This window comes from Neomonachus schauinslandi, chromosome 6, assembly GCF_002201575.2.
Source record: "Neomonachus schauinslandi chromosome 6, ASM220157v2, whole genome shotgun sequence".
Lineage (NCBI taxonomy): Eukaryota > Metazoa > Chordata > Mammalia > Carnivora > Phocidae > Neomonachus > Neomonachus schauinslandi.
In genome coordinates this window covers 95309198-95329810 of record NC_058408.1, presented here as the reverse complement: position 1 = coordinate 95329810, position 20613 = coordinate 95309198, and the positions used below count along the sequence as shown (strand labels likewise).

The 20613-nt window shown below is 34.4% G+C and overlaps 1 protein-coding gene across 1 annotated transcript in view; it reads left to right on the top strand.

Moving 5' to 3' along the window:
• CTNNA3 (catenin alpha 3) overlaps positions 1-20613 on the top strand; it is a 1723003-nt gene that overhangs the window by 1568408 nt on the left and 133982 nt on the right. The window contains exon 15 of the mRNA XM_021700133.1: positions 3757-3938. Within this exon, the coding sequence (XP_021555808.1) occupies positions 3757-3938 (182 nt within the window). The remainder of the gene's footprint in view (positions 1-3756; positions 3939-20613) is intronic.

The window sequence follows — 20613 nt, the reverse complement described above, 5'->3', positions numbered from 1 at the left end:
TAGATAGATAGATAGATAGATAGATAGATAGATAGATAGATAGATAGATACTTGAAAATGCCTAATATGGTAATGGGCGAATACAATGTTTGTTGAAGAAGGAGAATAACATTAGAAATAGAATTCTGAGGATCACTGTACAGAGTGAAGAACTGAGTCTGTTATTGTAAGTCACCAGCTAGCATTTTAAAAAAACTAAAGAAAATAAAAAGTGCTTCATACACATTCATTCTTTTGATCTCTAAGACAACCTGTGAGGTGAATATCATTGTCTCTAGTTTACAGATAAGGAAACAGATTCTAGAATATATGTGGCTATATTTCGGAGAATAATTGCATTCAAGAGTAGAAGGTGATGGAAGTACCATTGAGTAGAATGGGAATATTTTGGTATATTGTGGACAATATTGCTCATGTTTGTTGACATAGTAATAGGACAAAAATTCTAGAGCCAGAATTTCTAAGTTTCCATACTGGCTCTACCACTTACTATACTATAATCTTGAGTTCATAACTTAACCTTTGGCACATTCAGTTTCATAATATACTAAAATTAGGATAATAGTATAGTTACCTCATAGGGCTGCGACGAAGAGTGAAGTTAAACATATGTAAGGTGCCTGGAAGAGTGTCTGGCATATCTAAATGTTAGCTATTTTTGTCTTTGGCAAAAGATTCCAAAAATCAGTTGACACACAATATAATCTCATTTGGTTGGCAGAATTCAAAAAGCCTTTGATAGCTATTTATATCACAGTTGTACTCTATAGATTTGAGCAGGAATGGAGAAATACCGCCAGCCCACAATAACATCAGAAATCCCACTTATCTCATTTGTGTTAAGCTTTGTTTCTTTGCTTATCCTGCACACAATTAGCCAATAAGGAATTTTTGCTCAGAATTCCGAAATAGGAAGTGTTCTCTTAAGTCTTATTTTGAAATGTTCATAGTGATTCCAAATGATTAATAGCATATAATAAATCATTCACAGAAGCACTAAAAATCTTCAGGAAAGGCATCAGTCAGTCATTTAATCCTTTTATGATGTTGTTGTTCCTCCTGTGGGAGAGTCAGAATTCACTAGAACTTTCGATTTTATTGATTATTGCCCAACTTTTGGCCCTTATCCTATCAGAAGTAAACATCTGGTGATTATAATTCACCATGTGAGTTGAGATGTTATTAAGGAAATCGAGTGCAACCGATGAGACTCCTGTGCGTGACAGGGTTAGCCTCAGTGCTATGAAATAATCCACTCTGGTCCCTGCATGGCAGCTGGGTAGCTGCTGCAATTACTGTCATTTTATGTCTGGAGAAACTTAGACAAGAGGGTTAAGGGCTTTCTTAAGGTCATATTGGAAATCAGTGGCATTCCAAAGAACAGAACTTAGAATACACTTAACCAGATCACCTCTTGAATAGTTTTAACTTTTTTTTTTTTTAATGAGGATAGTGAATAATTTTCCATAATATACCAATGTACACTTCAATATTATTTATTAGATCCTGATTCATGGATTTATTACCTCTGAGACAAAGACTGTAAAAAGAGGTCCCAGTTGAATCTCCCTACATCTATTATTATTTGAAAGTTTAAACACTTTTTTTAATTGAAAATGGAAAGAATGGTAATGACCAGTAGTCAAGATGGAGAAAATTCATTTCGATTTTTGAGCTACCTTAATGGGTTAGTAGCTTATAATTTACTTAATGTGCTTGCATACTATTGATTTCAGACATAAGTGAGCTGTGTCTTCATTTATGTGCCTTGCTATATGCCAGCAGCAGTAAAAGTTGCTTTTCTTAGTAGGCCACATTGCCTGGGAAAGGAAATTACAAATGATTCAGATTCCAAGGAAGAGACAGCTGTATAGCTCATCAATTAAAAGCTCATTCTCACAGCTTAATTTAATTCCTCAAATAAAATAATGCAAAAAATGAAAATTTTAAGTGCTAGATATGGGAATTTATTTTGACAATTTTCTCACTGAATAGGAAATAGCTATCATTTATTGAACATCCACTGTATGTCAAACATTATGCTAAGGAATTTAGAGGAAGCTTCAACTTGGAAAGCTTCATTGTTTATTTTCATGAGTAGGTTAGAACTGAACCATGGATAATTAATGCTGAGATTTCACAGACACCAAGTTATTTTAGACCCTGAGTTAGTCTTATAATAAATAGATAATAAGTGACAGATACTTGATATTGGTTTTTTAATTTTCATTTTTTGTTGGATTTTCCATTGAACATTTTTGTAATTCCTTCGTTCATATATTTAAGCTTTTTTGCTCTTGTACACTATTGATTCAATAAAGTGTATTTCAACTATTTGAGCCTTTTGTCCAGAATATTTCAAAGCTTTTTTCCTTATTTCCCAGTATATGGATGTCCTAGGGACTAGTATCTGGAAATATATAGGCATTGTAGGTATCACATATTTGGTATGAATAATCTAATAAGTAAAATTTACTTAAATGACTTATCATTTTAACTCCTTCCTCTGAGGCCCATGTACTCATTCTATTAGAACGTATGTGGATTTTTTTGGAGAATATTGCACAGGCTGTTGCATGAAATTTTATGGCCTTGATATTATCAAATCACTTTTTTTTTTTACTTCAAGATTCTTCATTTGACAAAAACTTATAAGTCCCAGGTGCTAATGCTGTGAATATGGTGGTTTAGATGGTTTTCTACCCTTCCCACATTTCAAATTGCAAGTGGAAGACGCAAGTTGCATCCTGTTCAAAATTTGACATATCCAAAGAATAATACTAAGCCAACCCAGCAAGTTAACTGTGCATGGGAGAAGAGTACCTCAAAACTGAGGATGCTAATTAGTGAGGGCTTGCCTTAATAAACCCTGCCCATAACATTTTTACTCTTCCCTCAAAATAGTTTGCATACACATACACACTTGAATGTGTTTATATGTACAGAATACCCATATACATCCTTATGACTTATTTTATTTTATTTTATTTTTTAAGATTTTATTTGTTTATTTGACAGAGAGAGAGAGCACAAGCAGGGGGAGCAGCAGGCAGAGGGAGAAGCGGGCTCCCTGCTCGGCAGGGAGCCCGATGCGGGGCTCGATCCCAGGACCTTGGGATCATGACCTGAGCTGAAGGCAGCCACTTAACCGACTGAGCCACCCAGGCGCCCCTACATCCTTATGATTTTACAATGTGCTTATCTAATACATATGATTTATAAATGTATACTATTATTGTTTACCAATATATATTCAGTGTTTGTGTAAGGATCTGTCTGAATGTATATACATACATGGATAAATCAACATTATAATGTCAATAGACATTTCCAGATAGTTTTGTTATACTTCTACTTTTTGAAGCATATTATTGGTACCATTAAATAAGGTATATGCTTTTCTAATATATGAGATGCATTATATTAAGCCTGAATTAATTTAAAATTGTATTGCATTAGAAATTTGAGAAGTCTCACATTTATATTAAGGAGTAGAATTAAGTATATCAGATACTAAATTATACATTGTTATTCTCAAATTAAACATTATAGTTCTAGAGAAAACATTTATAATTTAATAGATTTTTCATAGGAAAAATTAAGCCTAGAAAGTTTTGATTATATGATTTTAAAAAACCATGACATGTCTCTGTTTTTAAATGAACAAGTTTAAGAATATCCTGTAATGACCACTTCTTCCTAAAATGCTTTTTGACATAGTGGAATGATTATAAATCTACTTATCACATGTTTTAGGCTAAGATGACTCAATTGCCTGAGGCAGAAAAGGAAAAGATTGCTGAGCAAGTTGCTGATTTCAAGAAAGTAAAGAGTAAACTGGATGCTGAGATTGAGATATGGGATGATACCAGCAATGATATCATTGTTCTGGCCAAGAAGATGTGTATGATTATGATGGAGATGACAGACTTCACAAGGTAATTATGTGCAAAATGATGCATAACATTTATAATGGGTAGAAACATTTGTCACAGTAATGAAACCTAAGTTTCTCTAAGTAGCAGATGCTAAAAACTAAATGGTGGGAGAAACACAAATAATATAGAATTAGAAAGTTGTAGGTGTGTAGTTCTAGAGGTTTTGGTAAATAAATATGGCAAAGTTTCTCATAAATGGCCAAAAAATGATTTTAGAAATCTCCTTTATACCCTGTCACCTTAGGAATCTTTTCTGTTTCATATTAGCATATTATTTTACAAAGAAATTGATAAGTCAAATTATGATTTCGGTTGGAACTATCTGAATACTTGATTTCCATAGCTACATAATTTTAGTTGTAATGATTTATGTGTCATCAAGGTTCATATCTTTTGCTACTGAGCTCTCAACCAAACATATTTTGAATCACAGTGACTTAATGATATACATGAAAGAATCATACATTATGTGTAAATTCCAGAAACAATAAAATGTTTATTATAGCTTCAAAATATTATTTTATAGAGCTAGCCAAAGAGCAGTACAATAATATAGTTCTTGCCCTACCAGTTACTAAAATATACAAAACTACAATAATTAAGGTAATTTAGTGTTGGTGTAATTTTAAAAGACACAGAGCAGAAGAATACTCTGAAGCAGACCTGATAGACTTAGAAAAACATTCATTTGTATCACCATACATTATACACAAATATAAATTTCAGGTCGAGTAATAAATGTAAGTTTAAAATCATAACAAGTGGAAAAATGTACACAAATCTTTTCTTTATATTAAGATTGAGAAAGGCTTTCTAAGCATTGGAGAAAAAGGAAGAACTTATAAAAAAGGATTATTAAAGTGAACTACATTAAAAATTAAGTTCTGTAGATCAATAGAATATCCTAAACAATATCAAAATGTAAATGGATAATTGGGTAAACATTTGTAACAAAAAATAACAAAAACATGATGTCATTTATATGTAAAGAATACCTAAAGACATTATGAAGAATAAAAAAACAAACATCCTAGAATGGACAAAAGACATGAGCAGATAATTCATCAATTTCTTCCCATAAAACTATGACCCATAAATCTGTGAATAATATTAAACCTAAAATAATTTAAAATAAAGTAACTTTTAAATTTATAAAATCAGACAAACTTTTAAGATAGGTTTGTTACAGGAAGGTATCGTGATGAATGTTCATTGCAGCATTATTCCCAATAGCCAAAAGATATGGAAACAATGTTTCCATATCCCAAAAGATATGGAAACAATGTTGGTGTTCCTCAAAAGAAGAATGAATAAAGAAAATGTTGTGTGTATATATATATATGTATATATATGATGGAATATTTTTTATGTGGAATCTTTTTTTTTTTTTTTTTTGGCTGGGTGATAGACATAGGGGAGGGTATGTGCTATGGTGAGAGCTGTGAATTGTGTAAGACTGATGAATCACAGACCTGTACCTCTGAAACAAATTTTATGTGGAATCTTAAAAAGAAATCAAAATCATAGAAACAGAGTAGAATGGTGGGGAATGAGGGGTAGAGGAAATGGGGAGATGTTGGTCAAAGAGCACACACTTTCAGTTATAAAATGAATAAGCTTTGAGTATCTAATATATAGTATGGTGACTATTGTTAATACTGTATTGTATATTTGAAATTGGCTGAGAGTAAATCTTAAGCATTCTCATGCACACACACACAAAAGATAACTATGTAAACTGATGGATGTATTAATTCACTTGATTGTGGTAATCATTTCATGATATAAAAATATATCAAATCCCCACCCTGTACACTTTAAATATATTACAGTTTTATTTTTCTGTTTTGTATTTGTTTTTTTAGACATAAGGGTCTCATCAGCTGAATTGTTTTGATTATCTTCTTTTCCCCCCCAGCTTTATTGAGGCATAATTGAAAAATATAACTGTAATGCAACACACCAAATTGAAATAAATTTCAAAAAATACCATATGATGCAGTAATTTCACTACTGGGTATTTACCCAAAGAAAATGAAAACCCTAATTCAAAAAGATATATGTACCCCAGTGTTTATTGCAGCATTATTTACAATAGCCAAGATAGGAGACAACTCAAGTGTCTATTCATAGATGAATGGATAAGAAGATGTGGTATATATGCACAATGGAAAATTGCACAGCTATAAAAAAAAGAATAAGATCTTGCCATTTTCAACAACCTGGATGGACCTAGATGGTATTTATGTTAAGTAAAATAGATTGAGAAAGACAAGATACCATATGATTTTACTCATATGTGGAATCTAAAAACCAAAACAAATAAAGAAACAAAAAGCAAAATCAGACTTATAAATACATAGAACAAACTGATGGTTGCTGGAAGAAAGGGAGTGGAGAGATGGGCAAAATGGGTGAAGGGGAGTGTGAGATACAGGCTTCCAGTTACGGAATGAGTAAGTCATGGGAATGAAAGCCACAGCATAGGAGATACAGTCAATGGTATTGTAATAGTGTTGTATGGTAATGGATGGTAGCTAAGTGAGCATAGAGAAATGTATAGAGAAGTTCAGTTACCATGCTGTATGCCTGAAGCTAATTTTGTGCCAACTATATTCAAATAATAAAAAGTTGGAGATGTTTATTTTTAAAATCCGGACTCAAAATCAAAAACTAAGGAATGAAAAAAATAAAAAAAGAGATGAGGAATGTAACAAGTTCATCAAAATTAAAGAATAAAAAATTTCAAAAATGACAAATTATAAATCCAAAGGAAAATAGATTCAAATAAAAATTCCATAAGGAGCTTTGAAAACAAGCAGGAGATTAACTAAGAGACAGTGATGAGATAAAAATAAAGAAAGAAGAAAAGAGAAAAAAAGACCTTGAAAGAGAGAGGAGGCAAAGAGGCTCCAGTATACATATCCTCGGACCCTTTGGAGAATAATTTAAGAAATAATAAAACAACCAATATTTAAAAGTATAAATAAAAAATATTTTCATATGTAAGACTAAACTTAAATTTATGTGTTGAAAGGTGTTACCGTATACTGAGGAATTTCATCCAGACAACAATAAACATACACATATTTTCCTCATATATAAAAATATTAATATATTATACATATTATAAATAACACCCACTATGTGTATGTATACATACACATATATATGAAAGGGAGAAGAGAGAGCAAAGTGAAACTAACTAAATTGTAACAATTTATGAAAAGCAATCCTTACCTCCACAAAGGAGAAGCAGGTATTTTAACCTTGTATGATTTCATTTCTTGTGATTATCTCCATACCTCTAAGCAATATACTTTCTTCTCTAAGATATAATTTGTTGGCTTTTCCTACAAATGAGAATTTAGATAACTTATAAGACTGTTCATCTTCTTTTCTCCCTCTCCTTTCCCTAGTTTGATGAATTTATATATTTTCATTGTTTATATTTACAGTCCTTGATAATATTATTTTATTCATAACTGTTTTTTTTGTTATTATGTGTAAGTTATATCTCGACTTCCAACTATGTATGATGAAGAGATTCCTACTTTCACTCTTCTGCCTCCAACTGCTCCGTTCTGTATCTCATTCATAACCCAACTTCTTTCCACTACATCTTTTACATTAAGATAGGTAATATTTACATTCTTTTCAACAATTAAATCCCCCATGCTTATGTTATAGGTTGATTCTGAAAATAAGGATTAATAAATAATATTTTATTATGGCACTGATACAATTAACCTTGATAGGAAACATGCATGAAAGAAACATTTCCTGTAAAAAATTGAATTATAGTTTAGACATGGCTTAAAGTGTCCATAGATTTATATGGAAAACAGCACATTATGGAAAGAAATCTAAACTAAGAGCTGTTTTAATATCAGCTGATAAGTAGGGCAATGAGAAGTCTCTTAATTCTGTAATGTAAATATTTGGATATATATATATATATATTTATAGGCAGAATGTGGAACTAGAAGGATAAACAATGAAGGACAAAGCCACGAGAAGCAAAATTCCAAGAAGTGGGCAGAGGAAATAGAATTCCATAAAAACAGAGCACTCAAGTGATTATAAGAACATTTGTAAAATGAGAAGAAAGATTCTGGGCCATAGTTAAGGGAGTTTCAGTGAATGATCAATGAGTTGTTTTATTTGAGGAAATTTTAGTTAAAATGATGATTGAAGGGGCACCTGCGTGGCTCAGTTGGTTAAGCGTTTGCCTTTGATTCAGGTCATGATCCCAGGGTCCTGGATCAGCCCCATGGGCGGGGGGGGCTCCCTGCTCAGAGGGGAGTCTGCTTCTCCCTCTCCCTCTCCCCCCACATCGTGCTGTCTCTCTCTCACACACAAATAAATAAAATCTTTAAAAAAAATGAAGATTGAAAAGATAGTGTAATTTTGGCAGTTCTCAATTTGTGGGTACTTATGTTTGAGTAGCTTCACTAAATGGCGAAAGAGAAAAACAGTCGTTAAAAGAGGTGGATGGGAGACTAGCTGATAAGGAAATAAAAATAACATAGTATCTTAAAGGAAGCACAGTCAAGACAGATTTTGAAATATCTGAAGGGAGGGCGCCTGGGTGGCTCAGTTGGTTAAGCGACTGCCTTCGGCCCAGGTCGTGATCCTGGAGTCCCTGGATCGAGTCCCGCATCGGGCTCCCTGCTTGGCAGGGAGTCTGCTTCTCCCTCTGACCCTCCCCCCTCTCATGTGCTCTCTGTCTCTCTCATTGTCTCTGTCTCAAATAAATAAATAAAATCTTTAAAAAAAAAAAAAGAAATATCTGAAGGGAGAGAGGAAATGGGAAGGGATAGAATGAAATTATAGAAAGGGAATAAAAAGCTATAGCCAAAAAATGAGATAAAGAAGTAGAGCATAAACACTGAGAAATAGGGAAACAAACAAACAAACAAACAAAAATGATATGAAGGTAAGTCTTCATGATTTTAAATGGCTGTTCCTTCTTGTCTTAGCTAGAATGTTCCATCATAAAATCCTTTCTTGGCCATCCAGTGTAGCCTTCCTCCCCAACCCGTCTCTCTATATCACAAGATCCTGTTAACTTTCTTTTTAGCAGTTACCACATACTGGATTATCTAGCCCATTTATTTATATATTCCCTGCCTCTATATCCCTAACAGACTATAAAATGTATGAAAGTATGAAATTTGACTTTATTGTTTTATATCCAGAACTTATAACAACCTAAACAGTATATGTATACAAAGTAGCCGTATATACTATAGTCTGTACATATATGTATATATGACAGTATATAATATATACTGGTTGAATGAACTAGGAAAATTTAAAAAATAGTTTAAAGTAATAAAAAGAAACAAAAAGAATTGCAACTTGAATTCAGAAGAAACCAAAAATAAATAAACAAAAACCCAAACAATAACAATGGAGTAAACATAAGTTTAAGCTCTAGAAATACAATTTTTTTATTTTTTAATTTATTTTTTTAAATTAAAGTATAATTAACATACAGTATTATATTAGTTTCAGGTGTACAATATAATGATTCAACAATTCTGTGCATTACTCGGTGCAGTAAGTCTACTCTTAATCCTCTTCACCTATTTTACCCATTCCTCCACCCTCTGGTAATTCTCTATAGTTTATTTTCTATATTTAAGAGTCAGTGTTTTTGTTTGTCTCTTTTTTATTTTGTTCATTTATTTTGTCTCTTAAATTCCACATATACGTGAAATCATATGCTATTTGTCTTTCTCTGACTGACTTATTTCACTTAGCATTATATGCTCTAAATCCTCCATGTTGTTGCAATGGCAAGATTTCATTTTTTATGGCAGAGTAATATTCCATTGCATATGTATGTGTATATATATACCACATTTTTATCTACTCATCTATGGATGGACATGGGTTGCCTCCATATCTAGCTATTGTAAATAATGCTACAGTAAACATCACAGTGTATATTATCTTTTCCAATTAATGTTTTTGTTTCCTTTGGGCAAATACTCAATAATGAAATTACTGTATCATATGGAAATTCTATTTTTAATTTTTTTAAAGATTTATGAGAGAGAGAGTGGGGAGGAGGGGCAGAGGGAGAGAATCCTCAAACAGACTCCCCACTGAGCACAGAGCCTGTTGCCTGGCTCAATCCCAAGACCCATGAAATCATGACCTGAGGTGAAACCCAGAGTTGCACACCTGACTGACTGAGCCACCCAGGTGACCCTCTATTTTTAATTTTTTGAGGAACCTCCATACTGTTTTCCACAGTATGTTCACCAGCTTGCATTCCCACCAACGGTGCATGAGGCTTCCTTTTTCTCCACCGCCTTGCTAAAACACTTGTTGTTTCTTGTGTTTTTTATTTTAGCCATTCTGACAGGGAAATCCACTCTTTTTGTTTCTTCCTTAACCCTCACATAGATCTTAAGTGTTGAGCACTAAAGATTTTAATTTCTAATGCCCATGTGGCATTTAGAGGAAACATATAGTCAGGGGAGCTAGAAGTGAGATCCTTGTAAAAGCCAGGAGCTGTGCCTCTAAAAGGAAATTAGAAGTAATTCATGGACCAGTTTGAAGGAGTAGCAAGAAAGATTTGTTTCCTTGGAGTCTGAGTCAATAAAGGTCATCTTTAAGAAATAGAGACCCCAAGCATATGACCTATTAAACTGACGGATTTCGAATTACATATTCAGAAATTCTATCTCTAAAGTAAAGAATTAAGATGCAAGAAACAGTGATGAGCAAAGAAATCAGAAAACCTGTTGGTATATTCAAATAAGCTTTGGCAGAAAAACAACAATGACAATAGAAAAGACTATTTGAAATGACCACCCTGCACAGGGACTATGTAATTGGTGGAGATCAGAGTTAACTGGTCTACTTCTATATTCAGGGAGAATTGAGAACATTAACATTAGTATAGTTAACATTATGCTTTGCTACCTAAAGAATGCATATAATGTCTTTTTAAATTTCTGAGGAAGCTCTGAAACAAAATTAACATATCAGTAGATGAAAGTAATGCAGAGAGGTTAGAAATTAGAAAATGAGAATAAAATTAGAAAAAAATGGGGAGTGCATATAAAAAACTATAAACATGTTAGAATCATAATAGATATATCAGTATTTGTGATATGTAAATGTAGTAAGCTCAGTAGTTAAAAAAAGTGAGTACAATACCATAAGTACAGATGTCAAAAAAAATCAATCATATTTATTTATTTATTTACTTACTTACTTATTGAGATTTTACTTATTTATTTTAGAGAGAGAGAAAGAGAGTGGGGGGAGGAGCAGAGGTAGAGGGACAAGCAGACTCTGCATTGAATGTGGAGACTAATGTGTGACTCAATCTCATGACCCTGAGATCATGACCTGAGCTGAAATCAAGAGTCAGACATTCAACTGACTGAGCCACCCACATGCCTCTATCATTTTTACATACAGGCCTATAGGAATCTTTTTTCAAGCAACCATGGAAAGGAGGAGGAAACCTCTCTAAAAGAGGAAGGGAATGTGATGAGCACTAAATAATATGCTCATCACATAATTCGATGTTTCAGGTGTACATTACTAGATTGTACACATGAAACTAATATAACACTATATTTTTTTAAATATATATATTTTTTAAATTTGAGAGAGAGAGAGAGAATGCATGCACCCAAGAGCAGGTGCACCTGAGTGGGGGGAGGGGAAGAAAGAGGGGGAGAGGGGCAAGCAGACTCCTTGGAGCACAGACATGGGGCTCAATCTCAGGACCCTGAGATCATGACATGAGCTGAAACCAAGAGTCCTATGCTTAACCTACTGAGCCACCCAGGTGCCCCTATAATAGTGTATGTTAACTGCACTGAAATTCGTATTTTAAAAAATGAAAATAAAAACTAAAAAATAACAGAGGAAGGAAATGTATGAATAAATAGAGGGAATTTTATGAAGTAAATGCCTAAGGACTTCTATTTGTGGGGCAATGTCAACTGTGGAATATGAGGAAGTATAAAAAGGCAAACGTAGAATGAGAGCTTGGATAAAGACACAAAAAACGATCTGGATTATAAAAGGTAGTCAACTAAGAAGATCACTCATTAATTCATTTATGGTTCATCACCCAGCTTGAAACCTAAAATATTCATTAGGAACAGAGTGAATAGATTTTCCCTTCACATGTTCTGAGTAAACTAGAAAATTGGATTTATCTGAATTCCTAGGATGGAAAGGAATTTGCAGCAGGGTTCAAGGGGATGAGAGAATTGAGTGCTGTGAATTGTGTAAGACTGTTGAATCACAGACCTGTACCTCTGAAACAAATAATACATTATATGTTAAAAAAAAAAAAAGAAAAGAGTAGAAAGGGAAAAATGAAGGGGGGGAATCAGAGGGGGAGACGAACCATGAGAGACTATGGACTCTGAGAAACAAACTGAGGGTTCCAGAGGGGAGGGGGGTGGGGGAATGGGTTAGCCTGGTGGTGGGTATTAAAGAGGTCACATACTGAATGGAGTACTGGGTGTTATACGCAATGAATCATGGAACACTTCATCAAAATAATGATGTAATGTATGGTGATTGACATAACATAATAATAATAATAAAAAAAGGAACTATTAGAAAAGTCATATTGGAACAACTGACTGGGTCCAGACTGTTAAAGGAGGGGAATGAGGTCAAGAAATAAAACAAAAAGTGTAAAGGTAAGGATATGTCACCAACAAGTGATGAAAATACAGACTTCAGTACAGTTTTTCCTGCTCTGCATCTATTTCCTCCCAAAGCTACATACTTTGAATCAACTTAGAAAAGAATGTTGAATATGTCTTTGGAAAGGATGCTGAGTGACTTTGAGGGTTTTGTAATCTGTAGCTGGGGTGTTAGAAGAGGATTCACAACTCCACAGAGTGGTAACTCATTGGAAAATAGACACATTTCATGTTTTGCAAAAGCTAAACAGCCCAGCTTTCTCACAATCTATAGGTGTCCCTGCCAAAGGCATCCACAGAACAGGAATAACATGTGCTCAAATTGCAGTAAAAGAAGAGTAGCAAAATTGAATGTTGGACTCTGATAATCTTTTGCACTTGAATTGAATCCAGATTCAGTTTTATTTCAGTTCATACAGACTGTGATAAATCTCCAATTGTTTTAAAATGGATACAATCCTGTTTTTCACTCCTTTTTTATTCCCAGTTCTGTTTTAAGAGTTTTTTTTTTTTTTCAGACATTACAATGTTTTTCTGAGCCTTAAATTTAGCAGTTTTATATATAGGCTGTTCCTTAGTTCCACCCACATCACATTTCTTTTGCTGCAGTTTTAGCTTCTTTATAATGGGACCTGTGAGGATGGGGGTCATATTTGGCAGGGCAGTGTTTATCAACAAGCAGTCGCTATTTGGTAGTTGGTACACTCTTTGTCCCACACACAGAGTTTAAATGGTTATATATTTTTAAAAATAATAAAAATATATATACATTATCTTTTCTAAAGTGTCACTAAATATTCTAATTTTCCTCAACTACTATTTTATTATCAATAAGAGGCATAATAATAGTAAACTTTGATGAATGCTTACTGTGTACTTCACTATGATAAATATATGTTTTCTCATTTTTATCTTCAGTAGTTTTGTTATTACATTCTCCATTTTATTATTAAAGAAACTGAGATTCACAGAGGTCAGCTAGGTTGCTCAAGGATACACAAATGAAATTGAATTTGAATTGAAGTCAGTCCAACTTCAGAATCTGTGTACCTACTCATTGTTTTGCAAGTCTTTACCCACATGCTAAACACAGAACAAGACCCAGTCCTTTCCTCATGGGGATAACAGACAAATTGGAAATAACAATTGTGTGATGCATTTTATACTTCTAACTGTAAATTGTTAGGATTTCAGAAGATGGGAGTTATCACTGGGGAATAGAGTAAGCAGAGAACAAAAGTATGAGCACGTGAAGTTTGTATTAGAATTTCAATGAAATACGGGGATTAGATTGTGGAAGGAGATGATATAAGTGAGAAAACCCACAAAGGTGGAGGCTAGAAGGTGGGAATGAGTCAGATCCATCTGGGGGGCTCTAAGAAAACTATATAGATCCAACTTGAAGTTAAGATAAGCATGAAAAAAGTGATAGATTATAAAAAGGCCTTAGAAAATAGACAGGGGTTTTTGTTGTTGTTGTTGTTTTAAGAAGTGGGAAATGGGGAACTATTCAAGAATTGGGATCATGATGGTAGCATGACAGAAGGAAAAGAAATCTAATATATGTAAGAAGAATGATGCACTTTTGGATGGCACTAGCAGAGACACGACCCGTGGGGGTCTAACCATCACTGGGAGACCCATATAATTAGACAGGCTTTGGAAATTCTAGTAAAGGCTAATAGGAACTTGGGAAATTGCTAGAAAGTACTATACTAGGAAATTGAAAAAATACTCCTGTAAAACCTGATATAGCCATTTCTGAGCCTTGGCACAAGACTTTCGGCACACAGACCATTTAGTACTTCTTCCACTCTTAACCGAAGACATGGAGATTTTACTCTGGTTGTCTGTGAATAGTTAAAAATAGAATGAAGCCTCTCTGTCACTACCATTGTGATGAATTCATTCCAGAGCAGAAAAGTCAGGTTTTAGTTTTTTAAACATGATTTCTCCTTGATAAAAGACCATCCACATAGTCACGCAATGTATGTTACATTATTACAATGAGCCTATGGAATCTTCTAAAACTCAGCATCCCTTTTCTTCAGAATCTGGTACATTCTAGAATTAGACTTAAGGACTTAAGACTTGCTAGAGGGAAGTAAGTCTTTCCCCTTGTACTGATTAGTTTCCCAGGGAAGCATCTTTGAAACTCCTTCCTAGAAGGTAAGTGTTCTGGGGACAGAGGTGCAGAGGGGTAGAAGGGCTGGAGGTCTCTCCATTTACTGTTAAGTATTCACACATTCACTCAATACCCTTGTCGTCAGTAAAAGGTACTCCATCCCAAAGTTAGTCTAAAGACCTCCAATGAAAGACTGTTTATTTTACCCTTTCCAGAGAATTAATCTCTAGACTTTTCTGGAGGTAAGGGAGAAGCCGATGTTCAGTGGTGTGGAGTATGTGAGGGGACCAAACTGCCTTTTTCAGTTCCTCCCTTTATCTCAAATTCCAGTCATGCATGAATCTTTCTGTTTAAATCAATTTAGTCCTTGGTTTTCCCACTGCTGGTTTGGACTCTGGCTTTCTCAGGTTGACTATATTATTTATCATGTGGCATCTGCTTTCTAGTTTCCTAATAGTTCTTGCTGTTGTCTCTTTCCTGTTCTGTTCTTTCTATCCTAGAATGTTTAGATCTTTAAAAGAAAAAAAAAAAATAATGCATCTGTAGTTTTAGTGGAACTTGGAGAAGGACAAAAATTATATACATGTGACAATCTGTCATCTTAACCCAGAAACCCACTGGGATTTATTAGGGTTGTGAAAGTTTTCTCTTTATGATATTTTAGAGTTCAGATTATTTATTAATGTTTCCTTCATAAATTGTGGCCTCTTTTCCTTTTCTCATCTCAGGTAAATTCTGTCCAACCAGTATCTTGGCTGAACTAAAGAGTTCCCACAATTCATGGTTTATGTAACTCTTGAGAACATCTAATTTTTTTTTCATCATCTGAACAGGAGACAGGCTCTAGGTAAAACTCTAGATATTTAATCGTACCTTGTATGATCACTTAGGATGTATTTTTGAACCATTGCTGAAAAATTATGAGGAAAAATATAAAAAATGATAACTCTCCTTTAATAAGAAATAAAAACCATCATATTCATCTTTGTCAAAATATTATGATTTCTAAGAGTGTGTCAACTTTTTTTTTTTTAAAGATTTTATTTATTTATTTGAGAGAGAGAGTGAGAGAGAGAAAGAGCACAAGAGGGGGGAGCGGGAGAGGGAGAAGCAGACTCCCTGCCGAGCAGGGAGCCCGATGCGGGACTCGATCCCGGGACTCCGGGATCATGACCTGAGCCGAAGGCAGTCGCTTAACCAACTGAGCCACCCAGGCGCCCGAGTGTATCAACTTTAATGTCAGTATTTTTTAATGTCAGTATTAATAAAGTTAAAAAATTGAAAATACCTAGATAAAAGTAATACTTTTTGTATATAATATTATTTTTTTTAAGAGTGAGAGAGAGTGTGCAAGGGGGGGAGGGGTAGAGGGAGAGGGAGAGAGAGAGAGAGAGAGAATCTTAAGCAGGCTCTATCCCCAGCATGAGCCGGATGCGGGACTGGATCTCATGACCTGAGCTGAAATCAAGAGTTGGACACTTAACCAAGTGAGACACACAGGTACCCCTAAGCACTATTATTTTCAAAACTATTTATTCAGAAATATACCAGGAGCTATATCTATCCTCATCAACTGTGTATTTTAAGGCACAATATGATGTCAATTTTTATCTTTAAAAATGTATTATTTTGACAAAATTTGTAGGCTTTTGTAAAATTTCTGTTGGTTCATTTATGGAACATCTACTGAATATCAGGCACTGTTCTTGGTATTAAGGATATACCAATACCTACAGTGGAGGATTTTGAACTAGAGTAGCATAAGATAAAATGGGAGAAGAGGCGAGGAGAATAAGAAGATGGGCAGCAAAGCAGAAAGGTGAAAGAAAAAGATCTAAAAGAATGATAATAGGTGGGAGTAGACATGGTGGCAGCAGAAATTCAGCTCTGAGAGACCAGAATCTTGCCAGAAGTTGAGATATAAATAGGGAAAGTAAAGATTTGAGAGTTTTTCTCACCTGGGCTACTTATGCCCGAGCATATGAGAGACTATCACAGATGTTAAGTGAAGATCTCTATTGGGCTGTTGATCAGAAAACAGAAAGATGGGAAGGCCTTTCATTATCAGAGAGTCTCCATTTTTAGTTGCATTCTAATGGCCCAATTCTATGTTTATGAGAATGATGTCATGAAGAAAGCTTTGGAGAGAAAAGGCTGCAAAAAAATGTGTTTACTTGTATGTCAAATCATGTATGCTGTTATCCTTTATCAAAGTGAGGCTGTTTTTTCCTGATACTTCCCTCTAAAATTTTGAAGACTGACATTTATCAATAAGAAAAAAAGAACTGTTTATAAACACTAACAGCATATTTTGATGATTTATAAATTTAGATAACCTATTGGTTAATAGATACCATTTTTCTGGTAATTGGTCAATCTTCCCAGGCCAGATGTGGATAATCACATGGTTAATCAAATGCTTCTGAAATATTGCAATTTGAAAATTTTCAATTAGTGTTATAAGCCCAAACAGATGTATGATAAGCACGGGAAAAATACAACTTTTTATTTCATTTTAATTAGTTACCCAAGATGAATACTACATGCTGCATTTTCCAAAAGGGTTGGAACTAACTTATCTTGTGTACATAATACCACAACCAGCAATTCTTCTGATTTTATATTTCTATAATATTCCTAGGATATTCTCAGAATTTTGACCCAGCCCACTAGCTAAGCCTACCTGTCTACAAATAGGCCAGTTTTCTTAAGGCATTTTGCCACTTTACCCATTTTAAGCATGACCTGTTGCACTCAGGAGTTAACCTAAAACACAGAGGAGTGTGTGGATCCAAACAGCACTGAGGCACGGAGTCTTCAGCTTTCCTTATATCCAGGATATCCTAAGTAATGACTGGGCAATGGGAGGAGGTACTTTGAAAACCATCCAACCGAAGGGAAAACTAGAGTATAACAAAGGAGCTACCATCACTTGCTTTTGGCAGAAACTCAAAGGCAGGCAGAGAAGACAGAAACCTTTAAAATGGAAATAAAAACAACACCCCCCCCCCAAAAAAAACACTTTAGATTTCTTTGATTGGAGATTGTTGACGTAAGAAAGAGGCAGACAGGCTAACTAGAAGGAGGGCATCATATGTTATTGGTTTGGGGAATATATTTTGCTTTCTCTTGATTGTTACTGAATTTAAAGCGAGGCAAATATAGGTAGACCAGCTGTCATTGTCAAAGACTTGACCATTCTTGGTCAGTTGTTATAGAGCCTGTGGTTTGGTTTCCTGACCTACTTGCTGCAGTTTGTGGGTCAAAGTTCTATTGTCATTGTCATATTTATGCCCATTGTCCATTTGTATGTTAAGTCTCTCAGAAATTTAACTACTAATAATTTCTTTGGGATGGTGATATATAGATAATTATATAAACAATATTGAATTAATTTTATATTTAAAAACAAAATATTTATTTTTATAGAAATAAAAAGCAATCTGTGATAATCTTTATCCTAAATCAATGGTCCAATGAGTTTAAAAGTAACTGGTTTTAAGTTTTAATCATAGGAAACAAACTGAGGGTTGCTGGAGGGAGAGCAATGGAGGGATGGGGTAACTGGGTGATGGACATTAAGGAGGGCATGTGATGTAATGAGCACTGGGTGTTATATAAGACTGATGAATAACAGACCTCTACCTCTGAAACCAATAATACATTATATGTTAATTAATTGAATTTAAATTAAAAAATACTAAGTACAATTTAATGGTGACAAATAAAAAACCATATTTGTGATGTTTAAAAAAATACTAAGTACAAAAAATAAAAAAATAAAAATAAAAGTAACTGGTTAAAAAAAAAAAAACGGTGAAACATTCCAATACATAGACCTCTGTGAATATAACTAATTTTATCAGTCTTATTCCTGCTGTGTTTCATGAGCTCTTAATTGGTACAGCTTGGAGTTTATTTGCTCTTTTACAGTACTTTGATGAATATATTCTATAAATAGGATTTTCGCCCCATACTTGATACCTTAAATTCTCACTCCTTTGTCTAATTCCCTCACTTCCAAAACTTTTAATGCCTTATTCTCAACCTTGTCATGTTCTCTTGTCTTAGATCCTTCCATTTTCCCCCTATTTGTTGTCATTTTATTTTTCTTTTCTTAGATATCCTAGACCAGCTGGCCTGTTTGATAACCACTCTCTTATGAAAATCTAGATCTCTTTGTCTCTTAATGCCTGCATGACACCAACCGTTGTCTTTTGTCCTTTGCTTGGGCTTTCAGATTGGGAGTTTCACCCATTCTTTTTTTTTTTTTTTAAAGATTTATTTCTATTTATTCAACACAGAGAGAGACAGCGAGAGAGGGAACACAAGCAAGGGGAGTGGGAGAGAGAGAAGCAGGCTTCCCGCGGAGCAGGGAGCCCGATGCGGGGCTCGATCCCAGAGCCCTGGGATCACGACCTGAGCCGAAGGCAGCCGCCCAACCAACTGAGCCACCCAGGCGCCCCTCATCCATTCTTTTCTTACGATCAGGTGTGTTTTTGTACCAGAAGATGGTATGGAGGGAGGGAGCCTCAGAGAGATACTAAATTCTTGTTACTCTGGTATGTACTTGCTTAAGTCATTTTTAATTTGGGGTGAGAGGGATACTCTCTCTAGTTAAAGTCTCTTACTTTCTCTACATTTTGGGGTTCTCTACCTTGGTTACAGATATTTCCCTCTACAGTTTCCATCCCTCACTTGGAATGAGTACTTACCTTGAAGGCAATCTTTTGATACTTACATTTTGTGACCATATTCTGTGATTGTGAGTGGGAATTGATTTCAGTACCCCTACTTTATCTGTCACAGACTCATTAACCAGGTCGTTTCTGGTTTGTCTTTCCAGCAAGGGCACCGATCATTCAAGTACAACTATATAAATATTAATTATCACTATTACTGTAATTGCTATAATAGTTAAAATGTGAGGCTGCCTTCTTTTGCTCATACAATGGCAGAGTGGCTGTTTAATTTTACTTTCTCCATGGAAACTTACTCAGGGCTTTCAGATTTTAATGTTTATTTTTTAGATACTATTTTTATCATAAACATAGGATTTATGTCACAGATTCTAATTCATGGAACTTTATTGGATTCAAATATTTTTTGTCTGTATATCATAGCAAAAGAAAAACAAATAAAAGAAAGAAGGAAAAGAAAGAACCATCACAATTCCATTATTGTAGAAGCCAAAACAGAGTTTTAAATTAGATATTTTTGGCAATTAAATGCTTCAGGAGGGAGAGATGAGCTTGAGGTTTCCTTGGGAACACATCCTGAACCCCCCAAATTCCATCATTGTCTTCAAATAATATTTCCTTATGTCCTACAGGGAAAAGTTAAAACTTCAAGAAAGGGTTCCATCAAATTTCCAATCTGATGTAATTGATATTATGCAAGAAAAATAGAAATAGAAATGAAAGCAAATTATTTGTAGGAATAAAAGTATTAAATATATTATTTTACCATTTGAACATTAAAAGTCATTTATGTTTACCATAATTTACTCACATATATAGGGAACTTATTCAAACTTGATTTAAGAATAATTTATTATAGGGGCGCCTGGGTGGCTCAGTTGTTAAGCGTCTGCCTTCGGCTCAGGTCATGATCCCAGGGTTCTGGGATCGAGCCCCGCATCGGGCTCCCTGCTCAGCAGGAAGCCTGCTTCTCCCTCTCCCACGCCCCCTGCTTGTGTTCCCTCTCTCACTGTGTCTTTCTCTGTCAAATAAATAATAATAAAAAAAGAATAATTTATTATAACTATTTGGGATCTATAAAGTGTTTTTAAAGTTTGTTAACATATCATGGTCTTGGAAAAAGAAGCTGAATTAATTCATGTAAGATATTT